We start from the raw sequence: 17044 nt of genomic DNA, 5'->3' as shown, positions 1-17044 counted from the left end.
GATGCCACTGTGTGCCACAGACAATAAGTATACGTCGACTAATCAGGTGGAGGCTCTACTCTCAAGGAACTTCGAGTCTAGAGGACAAAGTATATGGGCCCTTATAATTCCAGATGATAACGGCCAGAAAGGAGTAAGCACAGAAGAACCTAGAGTTGGATGGAAAAGAGTTTAGGAGGAGGTGATGTTTAAGCTGTCCAAGGTCAGTATGTCTCACTCTTTGGAAATGAAAGATCCTTTCTTCACTTTTTTTTTTCAATTCCTGATTCCATTAAGATTAGTGTTAGCAGAACAATGAAGAGACAACAGTCAAGAATGGGAAATTTATGTCCTAATTAAAGGGTGGCATTTATGACTCCAAACCTAGGTCCTCCTTAACTCAGGCCTTGCACAAATTGACCAGCACTGCAGCCTGTCCTAGAGTATAGGTAAGGAGCGTTTTCTTCTTCTTTTGTACATGATCACTGAAACAATTGCCTTGTATCTCTCAGACTGAGTCAGAAAACTATTTTGGATGTAAGGTTATTTTAAGGGATGCTGGAGAGATGTTAGATATTCCAGACACTTAATAAATACTATTTTAATGGTTATTGAACATGTAAGTCAAGTAAAATGCTTTCATCTATAAAAGTTAACAAGTCTTCTAAGCTTCTTGTTGAAAAAATGTGCAACTTTTTTGTAGTCAACATATATTGACACTCATTTACCCAACTAGTACTCAGAAACCAGTTGGGAGATACTGGAAAAGTTCCACGTCAGCAAAGTCAGCTCATGGAAAATCCACTAGTGGAATTATTTGTGAAACAACAAAAGGTACTATTCAGAATTAATATTTATCAATCACCATCAGATAGTAATACTGATTTGATTACACCAATCCCCAATGCACAGTTCAACAATCTTTGTGTGGTGAAAGAGTGCTTTGTATCCAAAATGTCTATAGCCCAGTTTAATCTTCTGCTGAGAGCCTCTGAAGACACACTGAATTACACAATGTCAACAAGGATTAGATGCATAATAAATCTCTGAAGAAAAATGGAAAATGCCAATCTTTTTGTAAGTATTACCAATAATTAAAATCTTTCATCATGAAGCTATCATTACAAAATATTACATGCTGATGGAATAAGCCTACATCTGCATAATTTGTAAACACCATAAATTTCCTGGATTTGGCATATATTTTATGAACTAAATTTCTCTCTCAATTAGGACTCTATTTTTTCTTAATTTAGGAATTTTGTCATTAAACTTTTAATTTTAACTTATCTACAGCCATTTTTACAAATATCAAAACACATTCACACTTCTTCACTGAGAAATGAAAAATTTGAGCTTAGAATAACTCTTAATATTTTTAAGCAAAAGCAAATTATTTTTAAAAAGAATTTATTCTACATCAAGCACATACTCCAAAAGTAATCTTTTTTTGTGAATTGACTACATTATTTCCTTCCTTATTCTCTAAAGTACTTAGTGTAACCCTTCACATAATCATCAATCAGCCAAATAAAATATCTAGGATGAGATGAAGATTAAATTGTTCAAATAATCACTTAAAATATTTCATACAAAGAAAACTTTAAGCACCAGATAGTAATAGTAAAGATAGTGAAATTGGAATCAGAAGACCTAGGCTCCAACACTCATCACTAACTATTGGCTATGAGAATAAAAATGAGATAAGGAAACTGAAAATGAAGCCATATGCTAATATCAAGAATTTTTACTTCTAAAGTACAGAATTTGGAACTTTCCTTTGTCATAGCTTGTCTTGTCAGGTAAGAGAAAATGTGAGAGTAAAGACTGCTGAATCACATGCACACATACTATTAGCTCCATATACAGAAACTATATTACAACTGAGGGGCTCAGTTAAATCACCCCAGAGAGCACGCACTCTCCACAGATACCTGCTGAATCACAGAGAACACAGCACACATTCCATCAGCAAGTGGTTTAGAGTTTACAATGCTTTGTGCAAACTATGGCAAGCTCCACCTTCAGGGCACACTTAAAGGGTATACTGTACCTCTCAAGCAGGTCACAGAATCGTGTGAGAGACTCCATCCCGAGGCACAAGCACAGGAGTAAAGCTGTGGCCTCTGTGAGGAAAGCAGGCATAGTTGGCTGCAGGGGGCAGAGGCACATGAATTTATGCCTGCAACAGAAAGAGAAGAGAAGTAAACATTGCAGAATGGAAACCCCATACACACATTAAGATGCACAGAACAAATGAATAAAGAAAATGTGAGACATTATATATACACACACACCCCGGAGAATATTATTGAGCAATAAAAAAAGAAAGAAATCCTGCCATTTATAACAACATGGCTGGACCCTGAAGGCATTAAGCTAAGCCAGAGAAAGATAAATACTATATGATCTCACTTATATGTGAATTTTCAAAAAAAATGAACTCATAGAACAGATTGGTGGTTGCCAGAGTCAGAGGGTAGTGGGTAGGCAAAGTGGGTGAAGGTGGTCAAAAGGTACAAACTTCCAGTTATAAGATAAATAAGTCCTGGGGATGTAATATACAGCTTGATGGTTGTAGTTAACAATATTGTATTATATATTTGAAAGTTGGTAAGAGATGTTATTATAGTGATCATTTCACAATATATATATATATCAAATCGTGTTGTAAACCTAAAACTAATACAATATTATATGTCAGTTATATCTTAATTTAAATTTAAAAAATTTTAAATATGTACAAAGTCATGTTGTTATTGTCCTCCCAGAGGTTCCCCAATATTTGGAGACATAGATACATTAAATTAGTCCTGTTGGTTTGGATTTTTTTTTTCCTAAACTACTTTACCGTTCCCTAATATCATGCTTTCAACATAAAATTTATAAGAGGCATAAGAGGGAGGAGTGACTTGCACAAGATTGCAGATCAATCCAGTTCATAACCAGGTTATGAACAAACACCCACAAAGTAACCCAAAGCTTAGTATAGAAATATGATGCTACATATCTACATCTCCTAGCCTGACATAAAAGAAATCTTTTTACAGTAAATGAAACCAAGGCATGTTCTCCTTATGTGACCTTGACATTTACCCACTATTGTCCAAAAAAAAAATAATTTTTTTTTATTGATGACATCTTTGTGTGTCTCTGTTCCTTGACAAAAGGGATCCTGTGTGCATCCCAAGTTCACAGGATATTCTTTAGATCTTATGTTCTTATTACATATATCTTGTTAGATTAATCCATTCATTCATTCAAAAAATGCTAAGCCTTCCCTTACATACCAAATATCATGCCAAGCAATACTGCAAACATGGGGAATATATTCTGACAAAGGGAGACAGAACTAAGCTCATAAATTATGTGATTTCAGAATGTGAGAGTAAAGAATAAAATATTTATGAGAAGGAGAGGCTATCTGAGATAGAGTGGTCAAGGGCCACCACGGCGTATTTGGTAGACTTCTAAATTACATGAAGGAACAACTCATGCAGAGATCTGGAGGAGAGATGTCCCAGGCAGAAGGAAGAGCTGGTGCAAAATTTCAGAGGTGAGAAGTAGCCTGGTATGCTTCTGGAACAAAATGAAGTCCTAAGTGGTGAGAGTAAGTGGGCAAAGAGACCAAGGAGATGACGGGGGCCCTATGCTCGAGTGCGATGAGAAACCACTGTAGAGTTACAGGGAAAGAAGATTAAGTAACTTATTCCCTCCTCCCACTACTAAGACTAATTTTTTAAATCACCTAGCCATCCACACTTTGCACTCAAAGATAACTTGGGGTGTTGCCACAATAAATGAGTCCTAAAAATAAGCTGCTTTAAAAAGCAAAGTGGTACCAATTAAATATCTAAGGGACTGTGTGTCTGGCCTATGATGTATTTGTCAGCCAAGGAAACTGAGACACAGAATAGTCACAGGGGCAGTAGGCAACTGCTGAATAAAATGACACAATTCAAATCTACTGTTGTTACATACAAGATTTGAGTTTTCCACGGTAAATAAAAGTAATGGAAATGTTAGGACATGGGTGGTTAGTAAAGGAAAATTTATTGCCCAAACAAATGGGTCTGCAACATTATACATTTTGCATTCCCAGAAAAAGTGTTGTCCAAGCTACTCCTAAGCAGGATGTCTCTCTGTCTCTCTCAATTGTCTCTCATTTACCAGTTGGCTGTTTTGCAGGATGAACAGCAACAATCCCAAGGGGCTGGTGAACGTTATAAATTACGACTGACTGATTCCCTCCATGCCACTTGTTGGCTTGAGTAACCTTTTGAGTACCACGGTCAGTCCAGTACACAGAATCTTCAAAGAGAGTTAGAGCGTAGGGATGCCGCATAATCTGTGAAGCAGGAGAGAACAATGAGACCTCGCCCAGAAATAAAAACCAAGGTGAACAAGGTTAAAAAGACTGCCTAACAGGTGGTATCCTTTAGCATTTAATTATTTAATAAAGATATAGGAAAGTCATTGTTCAAGAGACAGACAAAAAACATACTGCTTGATCTATATCTCCCATTATACCACACAAAATCCTTTCACATACATGTGTCATTTAGTCTTCTGTTTTATTATGGTAATTACACTGGGCATCCTTTTTTACAAATGAAAGCAAAACTGAAACACAGAGTGTACGGCGATTTATCTGGATTTCTTAGTCCCAAACCCTAGCCACCACCCAGTTATCAGCATTGCCTTGTTCTGCCACTCAGAGATGCACATAAATCTAATACAGTTTAGATGCATATTTCCTGGAGGTAGGGAGGCCCTTGTGGGGTCTCTGCAAGTCACAGAACTGTAAACAATGACAATCTTAAATAGAAGTCAATAACGGTTCCTTGGCAAAGTACATATTTTCTGTATTTTCTCATAACTTGTGAAAATAAATTCAATAAAAATAAAAAAACACATAACGGGCTGTGATTTAATTGAAGATGTAAATATAATTATCAATAATTATTATAATTATTAATTTTTGTTTAACACTTTTTAAAGGCACAGAAGCAATAGATTAGCATCTATAGATCAACTAAATCACACAAGCACTTGATCCTTCTTGGATGTAGCACAATCCGATCATGAACTAGAATAAAAAAATATATTTGTTAGTAATAAAAGAAGAATTGGCTATTATTCCTATTGTTATTTTTTGGATTGACCATATAATGTCTATGACACAAAAATCAAATTCTTAGTTTTCTTGTTACCCTATCTGCTTTCTACTAAGCAACCGTTGTGGTTTTAGTTTAGTTTTCCTCACTGCCAACTTACCAAATCACCAGCTATCACCTGATGCCGATGTTGTCCATCATAGTCACAAAAGTCTAAGTAATCAAGATAGGCATCCAAGAAGTAGAGCAGTCTGTTGGGGTAGTCAATGGTTAAGCCATTGGGCCACAAAACCTTGTCTTGGACAATGACAGTGCGCAAACTGCCATCCATGCTGGCTCGCTCAATACGAGGGTGATGGCCCCAGTTAGCCCAGAACATCAGATGGTCACTGTGAAAAGAAACTAGTTACCAACTGGAGGGGATATATTTCAATATGGAAAATAATGGACATCATGTTTACCCTCTGCTTAAAAATTAGTCATCTCTAGTTTAGCATATATGCACAGAGCTTATTATTTCCTCTTGAATATCCGAAAACAAAACTATAATCATAATGCAATCACAAGCCATCTGGGTATTTTTATAATGTTCATAACACGTACAATACATTATGATACTGAAATGTCTCAATGCCAATTTGTGTTTCTATACAATCCATAAGTATTTGATCTAGGAAAATTCATTTGTCCTTGGTTATCTATCCTGTCATGTTTGAGAGAGTCGATTTAGCTCATCATCAGATTCATCATAAACTTCACTGGTGTGTAATACTCTACAATATCTACAAGTCTGTGTCACACTGAACATAATTTGCCCAATTAATCATCTTGCAGAAAGAGATTCTCTAACACAGAGATTCAAGGAAAGAAGAAGCCCTCAGAGGTTTCTAAGCACAGGATAATTTCTCCCGTTTCCCTTTAATCCAACAAACAAAAATTTTCTTCCTTCTATGATATAAAAGAGAACACTAATAAACAACCTGAAACAAAAGCAGGAAAATTTGGCTTTTTTGTTGTACACCCAGGAGGTATAAAAGTTACAACAAAATGGCCCATCTACAAACTATTACTGTACGCATTCATTTGAAACTTAACTATATAATTCTACAACAATCATTTCAATAATTGTATTGCCAGGCTAATAAATCAATGTGGTCTCAAAGTGAACAACCAATTGCTCTTGTGTACTTCACGAAGAAAACTTTCAGATAAATGAAGGATAGCAATAACCAGTTGGATACCTACCATTTCTATAGAGATGTTTAAACGAGATCATTTAAAATTTTATGATATGTACATCGGCCTGTTGCTTTACTGTTATTTTTCCCTCATTATAACCATGTCAAGGCAATATCATTTTTTTTTAAAAAGTCTTACCTGACCCTGGGATCTAATACTAGTCCCCTTGGTGTTGATACATTGTGACTTATTAGCACAGTCCTGTGGTTCCCATCCAGTTTAGAGACTTCAATTGTTTGTAGAACATAGTTTGTCCAGTAAAGATTGCGACCTACCCAGTCTACCACAATACTTTCAGTCATAGTGATGCCGCTATCGACTACCTGAAGACAAAAGTGAGTAAATAGTGAATCCGAAAGGGAATAAATGAATGCTAACATGGAAATTATATGAAAATCTGGAATAAGGCATCTAACTTGTCCTATGATTACCTGTGAGCATCAGAAAATTTTGTCTTCCCATGTAGATAACCACCAAATTAACGGTAGGTTTTCATAGGAAAAATATACAAGATTAGGTAGAATTGAATACTTTAGGATAACTGTGATGGGACTGGTATGTAGTTTCATTTTGGTTTCAAAGAGTTTACAATTAACAAAAGCTCTATCTATCTACTCACTAAATTGGCAACTCTATGAAACTTTATAATGTCCAGATGCCAAAAGTAACATCTTTATTAATTAAGTGCCAACAATTACAAAGTAAAGTTCTAAGGGGCAGAGGAAACATAATCATCAAGGATCAAGAAACTGAAATTGGGAGATGGATTGAGAAATATGACTAAATTAAAACTAAGAAAAGCAACTCCTTAATGCCCCTGCATTTTCCTCTGCGGTCATCCTCTAGAAAAAAATTGCAAAGAGGACCTCATAGATTTTGTGAAGTCTGCATCATGTGACCTGGAATTCAGAATAATGGATTTGTCTTCAGAGGCCGCATTCTTATCTAAAGCACCCATAGATTAGGAGTTATGAACATCCAGGCCTCTTGGATATGATATGGCCCAAAGGGGAGTATGAGAAGCTAACCAGAATGAGGTAGCGCCTTCTCTCACTGGCCAGTTATAGCAAATAGAACCAACACAAGGGAATTTAGTCATGCCAAAGGTCAGGAGAAATGTACTTACCACTTTTTTGTCTGTTCCATTTTGTAATGCACTCCAGATTTTACCCTCAGTTCCATCAGACCAAAACACACGACCACCAACTGAATCAAAGTCAACAGCTACAATGCGAGAACCATCCTCAATAAGTGCATAGACATTGTGGACATGGGAGGTGATATTGTCAGCAATAATTTGGTTCTGGCTTGCCACAAGTAGCAGAAGACTTTCAGATGCTGTCCAAGAAGAAAATGCAAAAATATCAATGATTCTGGGAGAAAACAAAACTAAAGAGTCTCAAATATTTGATCTAATACTTTTGGTAACAGGAAGATGTAATGCCAAACTATAGTAACAGGAAAAACAAACAGAAATTCCTGTAAGAATAGTTTTTAATCATGCCATTCCTTACCTAGTTAGCTGATTTTCATGAGTGTTTAAAATAAGCTGTTTCTGAAATCTTTTTCTTCTTTGAATTATACTTCGATGTTTGTAAATATCAATCTGGAGTAAACTATACTTGCATTCTTCTTGTTACTACAGTTACTTTTGTACTTTGCTTAACTTCCTCCCTAGATTGGCCTCTTGATAGCAAAAAACATGTCTTAAATATTTTTATTTTCCCCAAGGCATTCAGCTGTGGCAGAGACTTCTAATTGTCTTGCAATATCCTCCCCTCCCCTCGCCTCTTTTTCCTTTTTAGTAATAAATCATGCCAAGTTTCAGACTGGCACACAGCTGCCCAACTAGAGGTACTTCTCTGCCTCCATTTCAATTTAGAGTGACCATATGACTAAATTCTGACCAAAATGGTGTGAGTAGAAATGATGTATCAAATTCCAGGTCTCATCCTTAAAAGGAAGCTACTTTCTCTCTACTTTCTCTTTCCCTTTCCTACTTTACAAGAGGGGACAAAGACTGGGGCAATAGCACTGGATCCCTAGAAGGAAGCCACACGATGAGGATAAGAGCCCAGCTTTACCCCCTGAATTGTCTACCATACGACTCCGACTTGGAAAAAAAAGTGTCTATTTTGTTCTAGCCTCATTTATTTGGTCACTTTTAAAGCAGCTGAATTAATATCCTAATACATAGTATAATCACTTTCACGTAGTAGAAACTGAAATTAATATTGGGTGAATTGAATTCATTAAGCATTATATATAGATGTTTAAATATAGAAAACATTTAAAAATCATTTAAAAATAATAATAAAATAATAAATAATAAATAATTATCCTCTATCTGTATATATTTTAACCTCTATTTCCAAAAATATACCATGACCTTTATGTATAATAACTCATTTAAGCCTCACAAGAAACTGAAATTTAAGAAGGTTATATAACCTAGCCACGATTTGAGTCCATTTGAATCCTAATCGACATTGTCAAATCTCTATGTACAACATTTGATCTTAAGCTCTTGGGTATATTGTTGACTAGCTGGAGTTAGTTCACTTTAAAGTTCAGTTATTACCTGTAACTTTGCAAGTCTTCCCATCAGTGTCTAACATGTATTCTTTATCACACCAGCACCGGAAAGAACCTCTTGTATTATGACAGTGCTGGCTACAAAAGCCTGGAGTATCACATTCATCTATGTCTTCACAGGTCTTAGAATCATTGGCAAGCAGGTATCCTGATGGACACAGGCACTGAGCCCCAAAGGGCCCTTGAACACACTGGTGAGTACAGCCAGCATTTAAATTTGAGCAGCTCTCCTGGTCTAGAATAAAGAGAATCAGAGAGAAGAAAAGTCAGAAGTCTTTGCTTCTTTGGTTCACTCTGTTGTAATATATGTCATATAGTATTAAGCCACCTTCCATGTAATACCCAGGTAAGAGCTAACAGCAGCATTCACTTGAATGAACTCCACAGGCTGCTCAGTGTCTGCTCTGATTTACCTGAGGATTTACTATGCTTCACATCCACTAGACTTGGGCCACTTTCTTCACTACAACCCTTTATAACTTCACTTAGTGCAATGAGAGAAACTTGGGGAAATACTGTTGACATCAAGAAACACAACTATAATTGATAAAACATGCAAAGAGACCTAAATTACTTCTCGCTTGCTTCCTATTATTCTTCTACCTATACAAAAATGGAAGATAAGACTTTGACTTTCAATAGCAAGGGCTGGAGGGTCTATGAAAATGAATAAATGGAAGGGGAAAAGGCGATCGGAACATTAGAGGGCATATGTCTACTAACATGCCATCATTCTTTACTTTCAGGACAAAAACAGCAATGCTTGAAGCCACTCAAACGGTTCATATGCAAATGCTCTCTATTTCCATGTGTACTCTAACTTATTTATATGATACGAAACATGCACTAGAAGAGGAAGCAAGTCAAAATGATTAGCACATTTTCAGCACAAACACAATGCATATAAAATCATAAGAATCTAAAATACTTTGCAATCATACCTGGCTGGGGTTCATCTGAGAGTGAGCATTGATTAAAGAGGAAAGAAAGAAAGGACAGTAATTAGGATTACATGCCAATCACAGAATTTTAATCACAGCAAACACAAATACCCAGGCCTCATTTGTTTTTGTGGCAAGTTCTGATTGAAATTAGAAAATATTAAAGTTAGAAAAACTTATGAGCAAATTACCAACAGAACCAAATTTAATTTGACAATCTAATGGCCTTATTTAGTCTTATTTTTTTAAACAATGATATAAAAAAAAAAAAGTAAAAACACAGAAGAACAAGGAGCAAAGAATTTAATGAGAAATATCCAGTGATGATTTATTTGAATCATGATGGTTATCCCTACACAGATTTGAACTCAGAGAGGAACTGAAACCCCTTCCTTAAAAGCTACATGGTATCTATGACAATGGTGTTGCACAGCAGGCCAATGGTCAGAATGAATTTATGGCCAGTAACCTGTGGTCAGGAAACTTACTGCAAAGCGGGGACTCATCTGTCCCATTGGGGCAGTCAGAGACGCCATCACATACTGCACTCAGATTCACACAGATGCTATAGCCAGGGCAGTGCCACTGCCAACTGGGGCAGTAAAAGGCCTGAGTAGGGCAGTCCTTCTCATCACTCATATCCCTGCAGTCATTGTCCCCATCACAAAGCCACTCTCTGAGGATGCAGTTTCCATTGTCACAAAGGAAATGAGATGGAGAGCAGGTCTTGAGCACACAGCCATTGTGCTCATCAGAACCATGGATGCAGTCTGGGTGCCCGTCACACTCCCAGCTCCCTGGGATGCAGAGACCATCTGCTTGGCACTGAAATTCATCTGGGTGGCACATACCAGGAGGCCTGGTTTCTAAGAGAAAAGCATGGGGAAAATGGGTTTGTGAATGCAATTTATAATCCCTTTTAAGTAATTCCTATATTCGGAGAAAACTATTTTGGATCAATTATAGGTTTATAATAATGACAATGACAAAATAAATATTAAAATCTAAAGTGATATATATAGAGTGTTCTCCAACATTGTTGTAGACAGAAATCTATGTGTCTGATTAGTGAAACTGACAACAAACGAAGAACAGGATGCACAACTCTTAAATAGAAGGTAAATCCAAGTCAAAAGAACATATTGTTTCCTGAATTTCTAATGTTCATTCAGTTACAGATTAAATACTAAAATGTATCTCCTCTTTATTAAAGAATCACCAGGGCACTTCAATAGAGCTTAAGTAGCTACAGTTACTTTGAATTCCATATGTTTAATATGATATACATTTAGATGGAACCACTGAAAGCAGCACACACTAAATAAACAAAAGGCGACAGTAAGTCCTTAATTCTTTGCAAACTTTCCACTAGTGATCAAGCAATCTTTGAGAAATAGATTAAAACTCTATTTCATAAGAGTAACCTTAAATTCTCTCCCATAGACATCATAAGGCAATGGCAAGTCACTGGCAGTTGGAGGTTTAACCTCAGATCATCACAGGGGAAGTCTATGCTTTCAATGTGAAATCGGTGATTAAGAATTTCTGGGTGTGGTACACATCTATAAAGTATGTAAGCACTTTGTTTAACTTTTCTTTTTATCCACAGATTTAAGCACTTCTTTGCAGAGTGGGGAGGAGAATTAATAGAAACATACTTTTTATGGTCTAAAATATCATTATTCAAATAAATGACTCTCTGATTGACAATTTTTTACAAGTCTAAAATCCATTAACACAAAAAGTGGGCAATAACATCTTCTGTCTATTATAGGTTTCCAGCTTGTGGAGATTATGGGTCTATCAGATTTATATTCCACGAAGTCCTCTTTGAATCCTCAGACTAGAAAGAATGTCTTTTCTCTGAGCCTCCATAGAATTTTATCTGTACCATTTCTAAGGCCCTTGTAATTGTCCACCTTGCTTTAATCATCTCTTACTTTACTTTCTATAATTTCTCTCACCAGACTCTAAGGACAAAGACCATTTATAATATCTTAGTAGATATTCAACAAATAATAGCTGAAAGAATGAATTCATTAGAGTCAATATCTTAATACTGGCTCCATATTGTGATTTGACCTCCTTATTGAGATTTAAAAGAAACCATTAAAATACCTATATATATGCTAAGTATCAAAAATTTTAAACCCTAATTTGGAATGTTCTAGGAAAAATTAATAGTGAGAACAAAAATATCTAAGAAATATTTAACCTACCTAAGAAACTATTTGAAAGTGCCCATCTATACAACCACTTGACTCACAACTCATAAAACATTATTTGATGATGCCTCATAACTTTATTATATGCTCAATATTGCATTCCTTTGATAATACTTCGTAATTCTGCCTTCCCTCCAGTTTGTCTGCGTTAGAGAAATCTGTGGTAATATCAGTGCTGGTTAAATGAAGCAATTTTTTCAACTGAAACATGCTGACTACATGGTACTTACGACAATCCTTCTCATCAGAGTGGTCATTGCAGTCAAAAACACCATCACAATGATACATGTTGCTGATGCACTTATCTTCACTGGCACATTTGAATTGAGAAGCAGTGCAATTAATTACTGAGAATGAAAGAAGAAAACATTAGAAATGAGCTCAAGGAGAAAGATTAAACATTGAGATTTCTTCTAAACATCATGAATGAAAATAAAGCAATCCACTTACCACAACCATTTTCATCAGATCCATCAACACAGTCCTTGTCCCCATCGCAAACATAAAATACGTCAATACACCGATGGTCAGCGCAATGAAACTGACTAGGTAGGCATGTGGCTGTAAAGTCTAATGTCAAACAAAAACAAAACCAAATAACAGTTTATTGCTTGTTCAATGTGTACCAGAGCCAAACTGAAAAACACTAAGGAGATAGATAAGTTATCTCAATGGTACACGTTTCCAAAATTTCTTCAAATCAGTCACTCGCTAGAGTCAGCCAAGCAAGATCATTCCAAATTAGAACACTTTTTGCAAACAGGAATAAAAAGATCACGGTCAGAGTCTGAAATCATGATTATACCTTTAAAAAACAGACCACACTTAGAAAGTGAGTATTATGGACTTGGGCTGGATTATACTTCATGAGTACAATTAAGCCCATGACTCTACACCGAAGCTAAGTAGTGGAGCCTAAACAGAGGGCATGATCAGCATGACCCATATGCCTAGTAGCAACAGTGTATAGACAGATCATGATAACTGGATTTAATCCAAAGTCTAAGCATAACAATTCTAACAACCAAAGTCCTACTTTGCTGAGGAGACACGGTCTTAGAATCAGATGTGCTGGCTGCCCCAATCCACAAAATGAAGTTGTATTAGTTGCTCAGAGAATGTAAATGCTAGGAAGGGTATTAAAGCTGATCTCTTCCAGGAGGAAAGTAACTTTCCTAGTCTTGCAACCAAGACTAGAACTTTGCTTCACCTTAAATTATTATGGCAGCCATGAAAACAAACAACAATCTAAGGTAAATTATAACTGGCAAGATGAAAAGCAGGTAGGTAGTTTAATGAAAATTTAAGTGCTCTGTGCCTCTTTATTCTACTGCATTTTTGCCTGTATCAAATGAAAAAGAAAAACCAATAGCCAAATGTGTGGATATGTTTATATGACTTAGGAAAAAAATTATTTTAAATATCTGAAGTTAGTTGAGAGACAGTCCTCATTTTGCTTCCATAGAACTCAATATGTAGGATTCTGTGTTCCCATGTCTTTGCTCTTATAGCCTATTGAGACGAGGATTGACAGAATAGAAGCAGCTAAGATACAGAGCAAATGTGTGACCCTTAGAGGAAAGCACGCAAGGTCTACTGATTGTTCAAATCTACTTATTAGGCTGACCAACCAAAATATATCAGTTCAAAACTTACTGCAGTGCTTTTCATCGGATCCATCCCCACAATCATTATCTGTGTCACAGAGCCAGTTCCTTGAGATACACTGGTTGTTATCACAGGTAAAGGAAGATGCAGGACAGGAAGTGGGTGTATGGGTGGGGCAATTCTGCTCATCACTGCCATCCACACAGTCATTGTGCTTGTCACAGCGCCAGTGTGCAGGGATGCACTCTCCTCCATGGCTACACGTGAAAGCTGAAGGTGCACAGGAATTATCTACAACAGAAACAAATTGCCATGAAGATTTGTTTTCACAGCCTTTTAAATGAGTTCTTACCTTGTAAAGGCTCAGTTCCTCTCTTTAAGCAATTGTCATATACCAGGCACTTTTTTTCTTTCTTAATCCTCACAAGAATACTGTGAGGTACATATAAATATCTGCATTTTACAAACGAGGAAACTGAAGCTTTGAGAGGTTTAGGAATCTGCCCAGGATTCAAGCTTTGGTTGGTGTGACTCTGAGGCCCAGCCTTTCCTTTTAAGCTATCCTTCCTCCAACAACAAATTCAAACTTGGTCTATAGGAATCTTGAAAATGTGTCATTTGAAAATGCAAATTAATAAAATACTTGTGTAAAAATCAGCACTTTCAGAAAGAGTAAGATAATACACAAAAGGAAAAAAATTAGAAATTTCAGGAAAATGTACAAGTGTGGACTTTTATTTTCAAATCTGTCATCCTTCTTTTTCTCCAAAAAGGTAGTTTATTGTTACTATTAATCTTATCTTGATAGAGATTTCTGAGATTTCAACTGTTCTCTTTTTTTTAATGGAATAATTTTGTCTTGGCAATACCATTTATTAGGCTCTAAAATTTATAGACTGGATTGCCATTGAAAGAAGAATATAAAGATTAACACCATCATTTCACCCCTAATACATTTTATACCAAAGCAGGGAGAGAATATAGCCTACGAGATTTTCAAAAGCTATTATTGCAAATACTTATTCTGTGATACTATTCTCTCAGATACTAAAGATTATATCCACTTTATTTTGATTTAACTTTTTGAAGAGCCTGACAAGATGTAATGATTCTGCTTTGGTCCAAACAGTCAATGTCAAAAAGAAATTTTATTGAGGATAGTCCAAATCAATGCTAGGAATCATTTGTAACACTATCTATGAATATTGTCGTGCTTCCTAAAGAGCCTTTGGAGTACACATTAAAAATATAAAATTTTAAAAGATGTATTTTCCCGTAGAGATAACCCAAACTTTATTTTTAAAGCCCACCTCACTCTGTTCATGGAAGTAGCTTCATTGTATAAGCCACTTACTAAATGTGCCACATAGATGCTCATCGCTGTTATCACGACAGTCATCAATTCCATCGCACTGATAGTAACTAGGCACACATCTGCCGTTGTTACAGGGGAAAGAAAAAGAGCCACACTGCTTCAACGGTGGTTCGCGAGACGGGTCTTCTAGGCATGTCAAGTGATTCGAAGTCAGGCTCATTCCATAGGGGCAACCACACACCCGCTGGAAATTTGGCACTGGGAAGCAGAAGTGGCTGCAGTCGCCATTCGGATGGGTGGGTCGATTACAATAGTTAGAACCTGAAAAAGCAATGCCCTGAAATAGTGAGTTAATCACATTCCCTTCACAAGTGTGGTTTGTGAAGGAAAACAAATGGGAAAGGACATTTTTTAGAGCCCATATGAAAAAGTAACTTCCTCTTAGAAATCGATATGCCAAATACAACATTCAATATAAATACAGAGAAGTCCAAAATGTGTTTTTTCCAGCAATACTTTGAGAGTTAGCAGAGTTGAACAGAGATTTTTAAGTCTTACAGCTATTAAACTATCTGGGTGACAGGTATATAAAACTATCAGGAACTATTCAATAATCAGTACTAAAAGAGAAAAAGGAGCCACCATATTAAATAAGTATATCCATATAAAAGAGCCTGGCAGCCTCACTCACCAGTTTGAATACTGTCATCATATGATTTTACATGCATTATATTACTGATGCCACTTCGGATAACTGTCATGTCTCCACCATCCGTTTTCCTGACTCGAACAATAGCACCCAGTCTCCAGTCAGTAAAAAATACATAGTCTAAGAAGAAACATAGGGGATTAGTATTTTTGTCACAGCTCACTTATAAATCACTTGAAAAAAAGCAATAGTTTTCTAATGCTTCTCCCATAAATATCTTTAATATGTTCCTGTAATCATTTTCCATGACTTGTTACTGTTTAGAAATGAGCTTATATATTTAATAATACTAGGGTTCATGTTCAGACAAGTGTGTATGGAGTATTGTGATGGAATTTAATAGCAATTAGGTTTAGACTTCCATGGGTAAAAATAAAAATTAAAAAGCCTCAGTATTATTCTACTGTGCATTAAATGGTGACTCATAAAACTGAGTTCTTATCCCAACTAAAGCACTAACCTGATGAGTGCTCTTAGGCAAATATTGAAAGTGTAGGGGTTCATTTTTCTCGGAAAGTTAAGGAATTAGACTAAATTGTGTATCAGCTCCCTTCCAGGTCAAACATTCCATATCCCATTTCTTAATGAGAATATTTTTTAAAATTTTTACACTCGATTTTAATAAGAAGTTGTTGAGAAAGAAAAGTATAAATCTAGTCCAGATAGGGGCTTTTAGTATATGTTTGGAGGGTCAATAAAATTATCCACAGAAGGGTGCCTATACCTACAACCAAGAAGCTTAAAATAGTAAGATACAGGTAATATAAGATCCTAAACATTTTTAATCATGTTCACTTTCTTTCTACTAGCTACTGAAGCAGGGAAGTAAACATATATTTCAACAGTTTCTAAAAGAAAGAGTTAAATCAAAGGGGATTTTCTCTTTAACAACAAACAGCTTACCTAACTAAAACTTCCAACTAACTGAAAAATGACTAAGGTGTCAAAATTTTTATCATTAGACTAATTTTCCTTATATATGGTCTAATCAATGGCGAATCAGTCACTGGACTCACTAAATATTATCTAGATTGACTGGCAATCTCAGTCCAACCACTCATGAAGATATCTTACTATATATAATTAAGTAGACAAGGAGTTCAATAAACCTTTTAGTCCTGTGTGGTGTGACAGTAAAGCAAATCTAGCCTTTGTTTTTAAGTTGCATAATTTCCATGGTGTTGCACAATAAAAGAAATTTCCATTAAGAAATTCACAATGAAAGATAGTGTTGGAAGAAAGTATTATTACTATTATCATCATCATCATCATCATCATCATCATTATTATTATGGGAATGTTGTATTGTTCTCATT

At 35.9% G+C, this 17044-nt stretch overlaps 1 protein-coding gene across 1 annotated transcript in view; it reads right to left on the bottom strand.

Annotated features, from left to right (window-relative positions):
- LRP2 (LDL receptor related protein 2) overlaps window positions 1-17044 on the bottom strand; it is a 191448-nt gene that overhangs the window by 86079 nt on the left and 88325 nt on the right. Inside the window, exons 19-30 of the mRNA XM_023528463.1 lie at window positions 15711-15848; window positions 15059-15340; window positions 13753-13995; window positions 12547-12666; window positions 12327-12443; window positions 10360-10737; window positions 8917-9165; window positions 7462-7673; window positions 6474-6658; window positions 5257-5485; window positions 4150-4327; window positions 2033-2161 (exon numbers count right to left, since the gene is read on the bottom strand). Of these exons, the coding sequence (XP_023384231.1) occupies window positions 2033-2161; window positions 4150-4327; window positions 5257-5485; window positions 6474-6658; window positions 7462-7673; window positions 8917-9165; window positions 10360-10737; window positions 12327-12443; window positions 12547-12666; window positions 13753-13995; window positions 15059-15340; window positions 15711-15848 (2460 nt within the window). The remainder of the gene's footprint in view (window positions 1-2032; window positions 2162-4149; window positions 4328-5256; window positions 5486-6473; window positions 6659-7461; window positions 7674-8916; window positions 9166-10359; window positions 10738-12326; window positions 12444-12546; window positions 12667-13752; window positions 13996-15058; window positions 15341-15710; window positions 15849-17044) is intronic.

Source organism: Pteropus vampyrus, unplaced genomic scaffold, assembly GCF_000151845.1.
Source record: "Pteropus vampyrus isolate Shadow unplaced genomic scaffold, Pvam_2.0 Scaffold2, whole genome shotgun sequence".
In the NCBI taxonomy this organism is placed as follows: Eukaryota; Metazoa; Chordata; class Mammalia; order Chiroptera; family Pteropodidae; genus Pteropus; species Pteropus vampyrus.
Note: the sequence above shows the minus strand (reverse complement) of the source record. Positions and strands in the feature narration are given on the sequence as shown.